Source organism: Mobula birostris, chromosome 30 (assembly GCF_030028105.1).
Source record: "Mobula birostris isolate sMobBir1 chromosome 30, sMobBir1.hap1, whole genome shotgun sequence".
Lineage (NCBI taxonomy): Eukaryota > Metazoa > Chordata > Chondrichthyes > Myliobatiformes > Myliobatidae > Mobula > Mobula birostris.
This window is the reverse complement of record NC_092399.1, coordinates 1,067,668-1,083,051: the sequence shown is the minus strand read 5'-3', so window position 1 is coordinate 1,083,051 and position 15,384 is coordinate 1,067,668. Positions and strand designations below refer to the sequence as shown.

At 41.6% G+C, this 15,384-nt stretch overlaps 1 protein-coding gene across 10 annotated transcripts in view; it reads right to left on the bottom strand.

Annotated features, from left to right (window-relative positions):
• hivep3b (HIVEP zinc finger 3b) overlaps positions 1-15,384 on the bottom strand; it is a 699,020-nt gene that overhangs the window by 11,606 nt on the left and 672,030 nt on the right. For 9 of the 10 annotated variants that reach the window (XM_072247286.1, XM_072247288.1, XM_072247289.1 and 6 more), the window contains one exon: positions 11,577-11,675. The exons of the other annotated variant lie outside the window; for it this stretch is intronic. In XM_072247286.1, coding sequence (XP_072103387.1) covers positions 11,577-11,675 — 99 coding nt within the window. The remainder of the gene's footprint in view (positions 1-11,576; positions 11,676-15,384) is intronic. 10 annotated transcript variants of the gene reach the window in all.

Here is a 15,384-nt window from a genome sequence, read left to right as displayed (position 1 = left end):
TGTAAATATAATCTGCTTTTCAGCTCATTTTCTGCCAGGGAACTTTGCAAAATGTGTGGTTAAAACAAAATCCAGCAGAAAGCTGCAACTCTAAAATTCCTTTCAAATGTATCTGTCAGGTTACTATACCTTTCTCATTCTGATTCATATTTCCCACAACGTACAAAACCATGCTGACTATCTCTAATCAGTCCATATCTATCCAAATACTCATATATCCAGTCCCTTAGCATACCTTCCAATAACTAAAGAAACTCTTAGATAGGCACATAAATATGCAGAGAATAGAGGGAAATAGACAATGTGTAGACAGAATGGTTTAATTTAGTTATGCATTTAATTAGTTGGCACATTGTCATGTGCAAAAGGGCCTTTTCCTGTGCTGTAATTTTTCTTCTATGTTCTACTAATGTCTTAAAAATGAATGAATAAATTAAAACCTTTTCTTTTGCAAGTAATTAAACAATATTTACAACTCAGGGTTCTCCTACTTCCCCTGGATATGCTGGTTTAGCTTCGCCCTAAGTGCACGTCCACTCTTCGTCCCAAACACATAAGCACCACATGCACAGCTGAAATTCCATCCAGATTAGTTCTACGTTCACGTCCAGCAGCTTGTGCACATTTTCAAAAGGTGATGCTTCAAAAAGGCCGCATTCATCATCAAAGCCTCCCATCACCCAGGACATGCCTTCTTCCCATTGCTACCATCATGGAGGAGATATGGGAGCCTGAAAACACACTCTCAATATTTCAGGAAAAGCTTTCTCCCCTCTGCCATCCGATTTCCGAATGGAGAATGAACCTATGAACACTACCTCACCACTCCCTCTCTTTTTGCCCGATTTATTTAAATATATATAACAGCAGGCTGGTGTGGAGCTCTATACTGAACCAAATGACTGGTTGCCAAGCTGCACAATCTCTGTATTTTGGTGCTATTCCTGTCAGCTCCTGTGTGCTAATGAGCGATGGCCCCTAGACCACTCATGTTACCACCCTAGAGGTGGCGATTAACAAAAAGCTCTACTTGTTCTGGTCCGTTGAGTCAGTGAACTGAGCACTGGAGAATAACAAACCAATTATTTCCACCCACATTCCTCAGGTTCAGAGTCTCCCGCCTTGCCACAGCTTTCCAGTGCAGTCACTTTAGGAGCCAGTGTTCAGTTGGGCTTATCCACAGCCACAGAAATGAAAACATTTAACATCAAAACACTAATCATCAAGACATGGCACACTTATTAACAGCACTGGTGCAGTATGACTGACCAAGGTACTTTGTATTTTTTTTATATACATCAACACAGTCTTCCCTTGTAATCTTCTGAGAACAACTACGTTGACTCTCAATGCACCCCAGCCCCACAATACCCCTAGCCCTGGTCACAGCCCACAATGCACCCCAGCCCTCGCCCCAGCCTCACAATTAGCAGATATGCTTTGAATTCCAGGGCCAGTGTTCTGGAACCCCTCCTTAAACTCCCCTGCGTCTCTCCGCTCCTTTAACATTTTCATCAAAATCTAAATCCAGTGGATTCCGGTTAATTGCGCCATCAGATAGTTGGGGCTGCCACTTCGTTGGGACAAGTTTTAAAGAACAAATACTAATTGAGAAAATAGCCAGGATTTCCATCATTTATTTGGGATGTTATATCACTAAATTATGATGGGAGACTGCTGTTGAACGGTTTCTAACTATGTCAGTCATGTGCAATCATATAGCCATTGTACACTGCACCTCGCTTACAGTGAGCAGCTTTTAAACAATTTTGTGTTCAAAAAGCAGTGATTTTTGTCACTGATAGTTGGCGAGAAATAAGCAGTAAGACAATTCAGAACTGGTTTGCTCACTGCGGTTTCAGGTTTGGTGATAACAAAAATGGCCTGAAGTAAAAATGAAACAATTTCACTACTTCAATAAGTTAGGACCTATGAAGAATTTAAAGGTATCAGCAATAATCTTGAATGCTACAGTGAAAATGAGGATGCAATCATCGATAGGATAGTATGAAAGCAGTCTATTATCTGCACTTGGTGTCTGCGCTGAGATTGTTCATTGCGTACACCGGACAAATTCCTCCATCAATCACTATTAGGAACTAATACAGTTTTATGGTAGTGTAGTGTTCTAACTTACTCTGTATTTCACTTATTGTAAATACATAATTTGTTACTCAGTTTGCCTTTTTTATGCCTGTCTAATTATTTCCATGAAACTTTGGCTAATTGGGGCAGACGTTTAATTGAGCCAAATGTTCTGGTCCCAATGTGTCCCAGTTAACCAGAATCCACTGTATTTGTAAATGGTTTTAATATCTTTCTGCAGGACTAGCTGCCAAGTCTGATCTGACAACATTGTGGTGAAGCTAGTTTACCAGGGGAAAGGTTATTACAAATACCACAGAGTCATAAAGTGTGGAATCTGGCACCTTGTTGTACAAAGCCTACACTCAGCACAAGAAACCCATTTATACTAATCAGATACTAATCCTCTTTTCTTCTCCCCTAAGCTTCACCCCATCCATACAATGTGCAGCCAGCCTTCCTAGCCCAAAGGGCAATGAAATTAAAGGCAGTTTAAGCAGGTCTTTGCTGAACTCAACAGAGTGTGCTATCAGGAGACTGTGTAGCTGGGTCTAGTTCTCTAAAGTGTTTGATTACCGAGGGCACACTGACATACTCCTTAAAGCACTGACAGTTGAAAGAACCGAAAACCTCAAGGTCATGCATCAGACGCACAGAGAAGCCCTAAAAGAACCCGACTATTGCCCATTGCTCATCCGTGGGAGAATTGTAAAATAAATTGTAATTGTAAAATTAGCTAGCTCTGTCATGGATACTAGCCCCTGTACTGTCCAAGCTCATCAATGAGCAGTGTCTTCGTTAAAGCATCCATCATTAAAGGCCCGATCACCCATGACATGTCCTCTTCACACTGTTACAGTCGGGAAGGAGGTACAGAAGCCTGAAGGCACATACTCAACTATTCAGGAACAGATTCTTCTCCTCTACCATCCGATTTCTAAATGTACATTGAACCCATGAACACTACCTCATTACTTCATTATTTTTCTTAATTTGCACTACTTATTTTAACTGAACTATTTAATAGACAGTTTTTTAATAACTGAGTTTTTTCTTGATATTTATTTATCATGTATTGCATTATACTGCCACCGCAAAGTAACAAATTTCATGGCATACTCTGGTGATATTAAATCTGATTCTGATCTATGGTTCCCACATTGGCCTCATCAGTCAGAATCAGAATCAGGTTTATTATCACCGGCATGTGTTGTGAAATTTGTTAACTTAGCAGCAACAGTTCATTGCAATACATGAGAATATGGAAAGAAGAAAAAAATAAATAAGTAGATCATCTAGAGTAGATAAGCCTACAAGAGGAGAGGCCTTACTTCATCTGGTATTGGGAAATGAACCTGGTCAGGTGTCAGATCTCTCAGTGGGAGAGCATCTTTGAGATAGTGATCACAATTCTATCTCCTTTACCATAGTATTGGCGAGGGATAGGAACAGACAAGCTAAGGAAACGTTTAATTGGAGTAAGGGGAAATATGAGGCTATCAGGCAGGAACTTGGAAGCATATATTGGAAACAGATGTTCTCAGGGAAACGTACGGTAGAAATGTGGCAAATGTTCAGGGGACATTAGCATGGGGTTCTGCGTAGGCACGTTTCAATGAGACAGGGAAAGGATGGTAGGTACAGGAACAAAGGCTGCTGTAAATCTAGTCAAGAAGAAAAGGAGAGTTTATGAAAGGTTCAAAAAACTAGGTAATCATAGAGAACTAGAAGATTATAAGGCTAGCAGGAAGGAGTTTAAGAATGAAATTAGAAGAGCCAGAAGGGGCCATGAGAAGGCCTTGGTGGACAGGATTAAGGAAAACCCCAAGGCATTCTACAAGTATGTGAAGAGCAAGAGGATAAGACGTGAGCGACTAAGACCAATCAAGTGTGACAGTGGAAAAGTATGCATGGAACCAGAGGAAATAGCGGAGATACTTAATGAATACTTTGCTTCAGTATTCACTATGGAAAAGAATCTTGGTGATTGTAGGGATGACTTGCATCGGACTGAAAAGCTTGAGCATGTAGATATTAAGGAAGAGGATGTGCCGGAGCTTTTAGAAAGCATCAAGTTGGATAAGTGACGGGACCAGACAGGATGTACCCCAGGCCACTGTGGAAGGTGAGGGAGGAGATTGCTGAGCCTCTGGCGATGATCTTTGCATCAATGAGGACGGGAGAGATTCCGGAGGATTGGAGGGTTGCGGATGTTGTTCCCTTGTTCAATAAAGGGTGTAGGGGTAGCCCAGGAAATTACTTCAGTGGTTGGTAAGTTGATGGGGAAGATCCTGAGAGGCAGGATTTATGAACATTTGGAGAGGCATAATATGATTAGGAATAGTCAGCATGGCTCTGTCAAGGGCAGGTCGTGCCTTACGAGCCTGATTGAATTTTTTGAGGATGTGACTAAACACATTGATGAAGGTAGAGCCACAGATGTAGTGTATATGGATTTTAGCAAGGCATTTGATAAGGTATCCCATGCAAGGCTTGCTGAGAAAGTAAGGAGGCATGGGATCCAAGGGGACATTGCTTTGTGGATCCAGAATTGGCTTGCCCACAGAAGGCAAAGAGTGGTTGTAGACAGGTCATATTCTGCATGGAGGCCGGTGACCAGTGGTGTGCCTCAGGGATCTGTTCTGGGACCCCTACTCTTTGTGATTTTTATAATTGAACTGGATGAGAAAGTGGAGGGATGGGTTAGTAAATTTGCTGATGACACAAAGGTTGGGGGTATTGTGGATAGTGTGGAGGGCTGTCAGAGGTTACAATGGGACATTGAGAGGATGCAAAGCTGGGCTGAGAAGTGGCAGATGGAGTTCAACCCAGATAAGTGTGAGATGGTTCATTTTGGTAGGTTAAGTATAATGGCAGAATATAGCATTAATGGTAAGACTCTTGGCAGTATGGAAGATCAGAAGGATCTTGGGGTCTGAGTCCATAGGACACTCAAGGTTGCTGCGCAAGTTGACTCTGTGATTAAGAAAGCATACAGTGCATTGGCCTTCATCAATCGTGGGATTGTGTTTAAGAGTTGAGAGGTAATGTTGCAGCTATATAGGACCCTGGTCAGACCCCATTTGGAGTACTGTGCTCAATTCTGGTCGCCTCACTACAGGAAGAATGTGGAAACCATAGAAAGGGTGCAGAGGAGATTTACAAGGATGTTGTCTGGATTGGGGAGCATGCCTTATGAGAATAGGTTGAGTGAACTTGGCCTTTTCTCCTTGGAGCGACGGAGGATGAGAGGTGACCTGATAGAGGTGTACAAGATAATGAGAGGCACTGATCATGTGGATAGTCAGAGGTTTTTCCCCAGGGCTGAAATAGCTAGCAGGAGGGGGCATAGTTTTAAGGTGCTTGGAGATAGGTACAGAGGAGATGTCAGGGGTAAATTTTTACGCAGAGAGTGGTGATTGCGTGGAATGGGCTGCCGGTGACGGTGGTGGAGGCAGAAACAATAGGGTCTTTTAAGAGACTCCTGGATGGCTACATGGAGCTTAGAAAAATAGACACCTATGGGTAAAGCCCAGGTAGTTCTAAGGTAGGGACATGTTCGGCACAGCTTTGTGCTGTATGTTTTCTATGTTTCTAACATATATTTAAAAGTCAGGTAGTGTTCATCAGTTCAATGTCCATTTAGGAATCTGGTGGCAGAGGGGAAGAAGCTGTTCCTGAATTATTGAGTGTGTGCCATCAGGCTCCTGTATCTCCTTCCTGATTTTAACAATGAGAGGAGGGCAGGCCCTGGGTGATGTGGGTCCTTAATAATGGACATTTCCTATCTGAGGCTCCACTCCTTGAAAATGTCTTGGGTACTATGGAGGCTGGTATTAATTTGACTAATTTTACAACTTTCTGAAACTCCTTTCGGTCCTGTGCAGTGGAACACCCCCCCGCACCCCCCACATACCAGACAGTGATGCAGTCTGTCAGAATGCACTCCGCTGTATATCTGTGGACAGTTGAGTATTCTAGGTCACAAACCAAATCTCTTCAAACTCCAAGTGAGGCATAGTCATCGTCTTGCCTTCTTTATAGCTGCATTGATATGTTGGGACCAGGTTAGATCCTCAGAAATCTTAGCACCCAGGAACTTGAAATTTCTCACTCTCTCCACTTCTGATCCCTCTATGAGGATTAGTTAGTTTTCCCTCATCTTATTCTGCCTGATGTCCACAATCAGTTCTTTCGACTTACTGACATTGAGTGCAAGGTTGTTGCAGCGACACCACTCAACTAACTGGTATATCTCGCTCCTGTGCACCCTCTCAACTCCATCTGAGAGATACCTTATGGTTGACAAATAAAGTGAGTTGTCGTTGAGTCTGAGGGACCAAGATCAATAAGCAAGTGATTACTGTTTAATATGATAGCTGCTAAATGGTGGCAGCTCATCTCAAAGCATTTCACCACCAATGCAATCTTTATTTTGAAGTTTCAGTGCAGCTGTAATGATAGGAGAGACAGCTGTCAATATGCTCACAGCAAAGTCACAAACAGAGATGCATTTATAACTAAGTTATCTGTTCTGGTGATGGTGTGTCAGGGTAAATATTAGTCCACTTAGCTGGCATGAACCTCCTGTCTGTCATGCTCTTCTTTTCAATAGTACTAAAAACCTTTTTAACATTTACATTGGAAGATCAATGGGCCCTCAGTAATTTTAATATGCTATGTGCACTCCAGTTGCACTACTCTCTCAATGAACTGCCTGGGGTTTATAGACAAGAAGTGAGATTTGAATCTCTCACCAAACTGACCAATTGTTTTGCTGCATCTTCCTCTAAAAATAAACATCACCCTATGCCTTTAACTGAGCCATTAATCTAATTTCTAATCTCACTTTCAGCATTTCTTTAATGATAACACTTGTGAATCTCACTTCAGAACACATCTGATAAACAGGATGCACTGGGTGTGCAGGGACAACACTGAATTCTTTATAAGGACTACATATTCTTTATAGAACTATATTCTTCATCAGAAGAAGCACATGTTACAAAACAAAATCATACTTTTGACTGGTAGCCTCAGTCAGAATGGTCATGACTGCAGGAAATTGCACAGTTCCAAATGTATGGGAATGATTTTATGCATACAATTTGCACCACACACCATCTCCTGTTGGCTGTAGCTCTCTGGAGGAATTAGTCTGCTCTATTCAGCATTTGCTGCTGTAGTCATGAGGCTTTTCAAATAGATTGTCTTCACTGATTCACAATGCTGTTTGCTGAGTAAGTGGATTTCAATCACTCAGGAACACATCACAAAGTCATTTAGCCCTGAAGCCTGTTTCCCAAATCAAAATAGTAGCCATTTCCCCAAACTCCATAGTATCTCTGATTCTCAAAGAAATCTACCATTCTTTGAGTTACGCACAACAGTATGTCTGCTAATTTAAAGTACCAAGGGTGCTGTGGTCTCCTCCCACATTCCATTGAAAAAAGGGTTAGGGTTAGTAGGTTGTGGGCATGCTACGTTGGCGTTGGAAACATGACAACACTTGCAGGTCCCAGCACATTCTCACACTGTGCTGGTTGTTGACACAAACAATGGATTTCACTGTATGGTTTGATGTTTCAATAAACATGTGACACTGCTTCGGTCAGAAATTCCCACCTGCTTCAAAAAGGCAACAATTATACCAGTGCCCTACAAGAGTAGAGTGAGCTGCTTTAATGACTATTGTCCAGTAGCACTCACATCTATGATGATGAAATGCTTTGAAAGATTGGTCAAAGCTAGAATCAACTCCTGCCTCAGCAAGGACCTGGCCCCACTGCAATTTGCCTATTGCCACAATAGGTCTATGGCAGATGCAATCTCAATGGCTCTTCACAGGGTCTTAGATCACCTGGACAATACAAGCACCTATGTCAGGATGCTGTTTGTTGACTATAGCTCGCCGTTTAACACCACCATTCCCACAGTCCTGATCTATAAATTACAGAATCTGGGCCTCTGTACCTGCCTCAGCAATTGGTCCTTGGCATCCTAACCGGAAGACCACAATCTGTGCAGATTAGTAATAATACCTTCTCCTCGCTAACGATCAACACTGGCACACCTCAGGGGTGTGTGCTTAGCTCACTGTTCTACTCCCTCTATACCCAAGGCTGTGTGGCTAGGTATAGCTCAAATACCATCTATAAATTTGCTGATAATGCATTGTTAGTAAAATCTCAGGTGGAGATGAGAGGGCATACAGGAGTGAGATATACCAAGTCGTGGAGTGCAGCAACAACCTCGCATTCAATGTCAGTAAGACTAAAATGCTGATGGTGAATTTCAGGAAGGGTAAGATAAGGGAACATGAACCAATCCTCAGAGGAACCAGAAGTGGAAAGAGTGAGAAATTTCAAGTTCCTGGGTGTCAATATCTCTGAGGATCTAACCTGTTCCCAAAATATCAATGCAGCTATAAAGAAGGCAAGACATCAGTTATATTTCATTAGGAGTTTGAAGAGATCTGGTTTCTGACCTAAAACACTTGAAAACTTCTACAGATGTATTGTGGAGAGCATTCTGAAAGACTGCATCAATGTCTGGTATGGGTGGCTACTGCACAGGACCAAAAGAAGCTACAGAAAGTTGTAAAGTTAGTCAGCTGCATCCTGTGTACCAGCCTCCACAGCATCCAAGACATCTTCAAGGTGCAGTACCTCAGAAAGGCAATGCCCATTATTAAGGACACCCGTCACCCAGGGCATGCCCGCTTTTCATTGTTACCGTCGGGAAGGAGGTACAGGAGCCTAAAGGCACACACTTAGTGATTCAGCAACAGCTTCTTCCCCTCTGTCATCTGATTCCTAACTGGACTTTGAACCCATGAACACCACCTCACTTTTTTTAATATAAATTATTTCTGGATTTGCACTATTTTTAATCTATTCAATATACATATATATTTACTGTAATTGATTTACTTATTTTTTCTTTCTATATTATGATGTATTGCATTTATGGTTCTATTACTATTTATAATTTATGGAGCAACTGTAACGGAAACCAATTTCCCCCGGGATTAATAAAGTATGACTATGACTATTGTACTGCTGCTGCTAAATTAACAAATTTCACAACACATGCCAGTGACAGTAAACCTGATTCTGAAATAAAGCTAATCTCAATCTCAGTTTGATAACACAGACCATCTTACTTATTGTTGCTAAATACTTTGGCAACTCTCTTATCAGAACGCCATATCAACCTAAACCCAATTAATTTCACCTCCACTAACAACTGCCATTTGTGGATAGGAATTCTAAACTTACACTTCCCTCCATCTCCAGGTCTGCAGGAACTTCATTCATTAAAAGCCTTGCTCTAATTTTAAACCATACCTTCTGGACCTGGGGTTGTTACCCTTTCCCTCTTTCTGTTCTCTAATCAAACTTGATCAAGTCACCATTTAATCCTCTGTATTCAAGGAAAGAATACCCTGCATATTGTAAAATAAACTTAGCCACAAGTTTGACTTCATGTCCAGTATATTGGCTGAGGCAATTGTATCAATAACCACGGCAGTCTGGAGTGATTATAGGGTGGGTGAGAAATGTGCTTTCTGGTCGTGTGAATGTCATTTTCTCACATTTATTACTCCCATATCATTCAAACCAGAAATTCTACCTCTTAATCTTGCATCTCAGAAGGATCATTCCTCCCCTTTAAGCCCAATAAAGCAACAGCTCCATTTTAACTCAACATTGAGGCACGAATATAATATATACATTTTTAAATGCTAATTCCTTGCTTCAACAGCAACACTGAGGGGTGCTATAAAGAATAACTATAACTATACCAGAAAACCAAGATAAATTACAAGTGCAAGTAAAAAACTTTTTTGACTACAATTCCCAATCATAACAGGATGCGTTCTCTCTTCAGACAACTCCAGCATCTGTTCAAAAGCACTTGAAGAATGTCTGGCACCTGGGCCAATTTCTGAGACAGGATGAAACACATTTTGCATCAGATACTCTGTAAGTGCAAACTCACTCAGCTGATGACTCACATGACAGAAGGGTGACAGTCATTCTGAGAGCTTACTTCATGGGAAGCTGGCCTATAATCACAGTTTCGGTAAATTATTTATGATAAGGGCAGATACAAAAATTGTTATTTCAGATGTGTTAATTACCAGCACAGTTTTTCATTCATGGGAATTATCTATGATGTGCAAGGAAGAGTCATTAACCATTCCACAGTATAAAGTGCTTAAATATTTCAGATTCAACAACGTCCTGTATTCAGATAGCACCTCTAATTTAGTAAAACATCATAAGACCATCATTAATTATACAAACTGAACAATTGAACAAATTAAGGAATATTTGGCTAAGCAGGCAAAATAGAAAAGTCTATAAGCAGGCTCTATAAAGCATTGGTCAGACTGCATTTGGAGTATTGTGAGTAGTTTTGGGTACCTGTCAAAGAAAGGATGTGCTGACATTTGAGAGGGTTCAGATAAGGCTCAAAAGAATGATCCCGGGAATGAAAGAGTTAACATATGAGGAGCACTTGATGGCTCTGGGACTGTACACTTTAGAGTTTAGAATGGGGGGAGGGATCTCACTGAAACCTTTCGAATACCGAAAGGCCTATAGAGTGGACACGTTGAGGATGTTTCCAAACATAGGGGAGTCGAGGACCAGAAGGCACAGCTTCAGTATGCAAGTATGTTCCTTTAGAACAAGGATAAGAAGGAATTTCTTTAGCCAAAGGATGGCGAATCTGTGGAATTCATTGCAACTGATTGTTGTGGAGGTCACGTCAATGGGTGATTTAGAGTGTTGGTTGATAGGTACTTAATTAGTAAAGGCTCAAAGATTATTAAGAGAAGGCAGAAGAACAGGATTGACAGGGAAACTAAATTAGGCATGATAGAATGGCTGAGTAGACTGAATAGTCGACTGTTGTTCCTATGTCTAACTTTACCTTTCTTTCTCTTTAAGACAGACCTTAATGCTTCTCCTTTTTGGCCCTCTAGTGTCATGAGTAACTCAGAATCAAGTGGTGACTAATAATACTCCTGTGAAATGCCTTTCAGCGCTTTACCGCAGAATGAGATTGTGATGGCTATCCAGGTATTGTTTCCTGTTTTGACTTCTATGCTGAAACTTTCCCCATTACTCTTCCAATGAAATTAAATGCACATCCCTAAAGATTGAATTTAAATCCATTGGAAATGCGACCGCATCAGAATTTTTGAAAGTGGAGTTATTGTGGTTTCCCTGCTCTTCTTTGATACATGCTGTGATTGAAAAATTCAACATGCAATCTTGCAAACGTGCACTTCGAATTACTGCAGGAGAGGGTGCAGGTTTGCAATACATTCTGTATGCCTCAAGGAACACACTTTCACTTCCCTGTTAATGCACAAAGAAGAATAACTCCTGCTTTTAAACACAATGCCTCAGAAAATAAAAGCTCCCCAAAGAAAAAGATTCCTGTTCAGGTTAAGTGACGAAATGCGCCCAATGTACCTTCTTCAGATTCCACGTCTTCCATTAACGCAACTGTCACTCCCATCTCCTGGCACTTTTTACTGTGAGCCTTTGACTTCATGTGCTTCGTCAAGTTCCCTAAAGAACAGAAACAACGATGAGTCCTGCTGTGTAGTTGAGATAAATCATGTCTTGCCCTGCTTAGCTATTTCCTGGCTGAAAATGACCATTCTCTGCTCAGTTAATGCCCCAAATGAACCGATTCCTTCCGCAATGTGTTCCACAACTTCATAAATTAATTCAGTGATGTGGCTCTCCACTCACTGGGTAGGAGGTAAGATGATCTATTGAGCTGGGATCACTGTTGTGCAGTGATCCGATGACAGATTTGTTAGATATTTCATTTCCTTTTCTGTGACTGTGGATAACTTCACTCACCTTAACAGTGAAATGATTCCACATCAGTTTATTTTAGAGCTGTCATTTCATGGGTGTTATCCTGCAAATATGCTTAGGTCTTTGCTAATACATCAACAAGTCAATCTAGTGCATTGGCTCAAGGTGGGGCGGGAGGGGGGGGCGATGCTCCAGCCAACATGCTGGTGATCTCCAGATTGGTTCCCATCCTTTACACTGATCATGTTATTACTGGACGATAATGGTGAAAGAAAGTTGCACTGTTGTGCCTTATAAAACCCCAGCACATCCCATTTTCTTTTACAGTTGTGGAATTACTTATAGAGTGCAGTTACTGTTATAATGTGGCAGCCAGTTTGGACACAGCAAGATTCAACAAACAGTCGTTTCCTTATTCTGTACTGTTCACTGAGATTGCCTGAGGGATACACGCAGCACAGGGCACGAGACAGAAAATTTCACTGCACGTCCTCCAGGTGGTGTCATAGAATCTATTATTAAAAAGACCACTTAGAAAACTAAATATCAACAGAGACTTGAACAAGGGAAATCATCTTTGTCAATTCTGTTAAAGAGTTTTTTAAGATTATACTGAGCAGAATAGATAAAAGTGAACCATTTGGCGCATATCTTGACTTTCACATGGCATTCAATTTTACTTTTCATAGTGTTGCAGAACACTACGGCAGAGAAACGCCCTACAACCCATCTAGTATGTCAATCGTTTTTTTATTCCACTATGGTTGGGCAACTCAACAGGACAGGTGCATCTCTGAGGACATTGGAAGGCTGAGCTAGGGTATTGTGCTTGGGATTCTGGAGTGGAACCCAGAATATTCTTCCAATTCAGCCGTGAACTGAGCTGTGGTTAGTGACTATGCCATGCCTGGTTTTGTGTCAGAGAACACCAAGGAAAGCTACACACAAACATAAGGGAGGTCAATGGTATTGTTGAGGTGCAGAAGGGTCTCAGATAAGGTGTGACAGCACAGTGCCTCAGCTAGTAGAGCCACTTCAACGCAGATACAGTGACCCAGATTCATTCCCGACCTCTGATGATATCAGTGTGGTGTTTCCATGTTCTCGCTGGCACTTTGTGAGTTTCTGTCTGGTATTCAGGGATGACAGTTAAAAGGTCAATTGGCGATTGTAAATTTCAATTGGTGTACAGCCGAATGGCAGGTTGATGGAACTGTGGGGAGAATAGGTTACAGAGAAGAGAGAGAATATATGTGTGTGTGTGTGTGTGTGTGTGTGTGTGTGTGTTGGGGGTGGTGGTGTTGCTCTGTGAGCTGGCAATGACTTTTTAGGCTAAAATGGACACCTTTTAAATTGTAAGGAAATATACACTCTGTGGCCACTTTATTAGGTACCCCTGTACACCTGCTCGTTAATGCAAATATCTAATCAGCCAATCATGTGGCAGCAACTCGATGCATAAAAGCACGCAGACATGGTCAAGACATTCAGTTGTTGTTCAGACCAAACATTAAAATGGTGAATAAATATGATCTAAGTGACTTCGTCTGTGGAATGGTTATTAGTGCTACTCAGGGTGATTTGAGTATCTCAGAAACTGCTGCTCTCCTGGGATTTTCACACACAACAGTACCTAGAATTTACAGAAAATGATGTGAAAAACAAAAAAAACATTCAGCGAGTGTAGCTCTGTGGGTGAAAACACCTTGTTAATGAGAGAGATCAGAGGAGAACGGCCAGACTGGCTCAAGCTGACAGGAAAACAACAGTAACTCAGATAACCACACATTACAACAGGGGTGTGCAGAAGAGCAGAACTCTCTCAGCAGAGTTGATGGGATGCACAACACATCAAACCTTGAAGTGATAGGCTCGAACAGCAGTGGAACACAAACATATACTCAGCGGACTCCTTACTACATACAGGAGGTACCTGAGTGTACAATCCTGAAAACAGTGTCAACGTGCAGGCCTGAATAAAACTGAGAGACAAGTCAGGTTGTTCTGAAAGAGGTTGTTAGGATATATTCTGGGTGAATACCTTGGTCCTTACGTAATCACAGATTCCGACTCAGTCTGACCCAATCCAGACTCAGTCCAACCGGATTCTGACTCAGTCCTAATGTCGCCAAGTGATTCATAGAATTATATTCTTATTCTGGCTTCTGGCCCCCTTCCTTTCCCACCACAGGTGCTGCCTGACCTGCTGAATTCCTCCAGCATGTGTGTGTGTTGTCTCTAAGTGATTACTGGCTTACTTTCAAGAAGCCCGAGGTGTTCATGGTTGGAGGGCACTCAGTAAGTTAATTTGCACACTACCGGAGCTTGATGCCTGTTGCTGAATGCTCACTAATGCTTCCAATAAAGTAACCCCTGGAGCAATCAGGAGCAATGCTCAGTATGAACACACAGTGGGTTGGGTTTGCAGGCTTTTCTCTAGCTAAGTGTCAGTGAGTTTGCAGTTCCAGCGTGTACACGTACAAATATAGAAGGTCCAAACTTGGTGACATTCAGTTACTGTCACTGTTTCAATGCAACAACATGGAAAAATGACGCTGTAAAGATTTTTAGCTGCTTACATGAGAAAACAACCTGCATGGAAAATAGCTGTGACAGCAGCTGAGCTGCAGGGGACACGGGTAACGCTGGTAATTTTAGATTCTTGCAATAACTTAGACGCTTTAAACTGCTTGTCTTTTACTTTGCTTAAATAAGTTTCAATTAATTAAAAATCTTGAATTTCTTCTTGATTGCTTGAGAATGTTTCAGAAAAATGCAATGGTTTTGGCAGATTAGACAGATGACTAAGCAAAGAGTGTGCCTTAGCCAGCCATCTTTTTTGTTTTTGCAATGTTCATTTGGGATTGTTCCCATTTGGCACCACACATGACCTCAGCCACAGAAAACATTATTACTGATAAGGGTCAGGCTGGTTTTCTTCATTAGGTTCATGTCATAGTATCCATACACGTTGATATCACAGAGTAGAAGAATCTAAACAAGTCAGAACTTGAAAACGAGAGTAGCAGCAATGCAGCTAGTATGGACAAGATGGGTTGAGTAGCCTCCTTCAGTGTTCTTATTATTTTATGATTCAACGGAACAGCACTTGTTTTTTTTACCTGCAGGCTGCACTCTCAGTACTAGTGAGAAAAATAATTGACTTGAAATGCTAACTGAGGATCCCTCTCAGACAAACACAAACTTGACAAGGGTCATTGTGTCACTTTCAGTTTTTAATGTCAGAGATGGTGTCAGTCGGGCCAACTGAACAAGGTAAAGATGGACAACTGGTACGCACATCTGTGGCATCTCCAACACCTCCACAATATGTCTACACAAATTAAGACCAACGAATCAGGATTCAGATTGAGGGTGTGACCACAGCTCTCAGCTCCTCACACAGCTAATCGCAGACTGTCAGTTTCAATTTAGGTTGTGACCATGATGA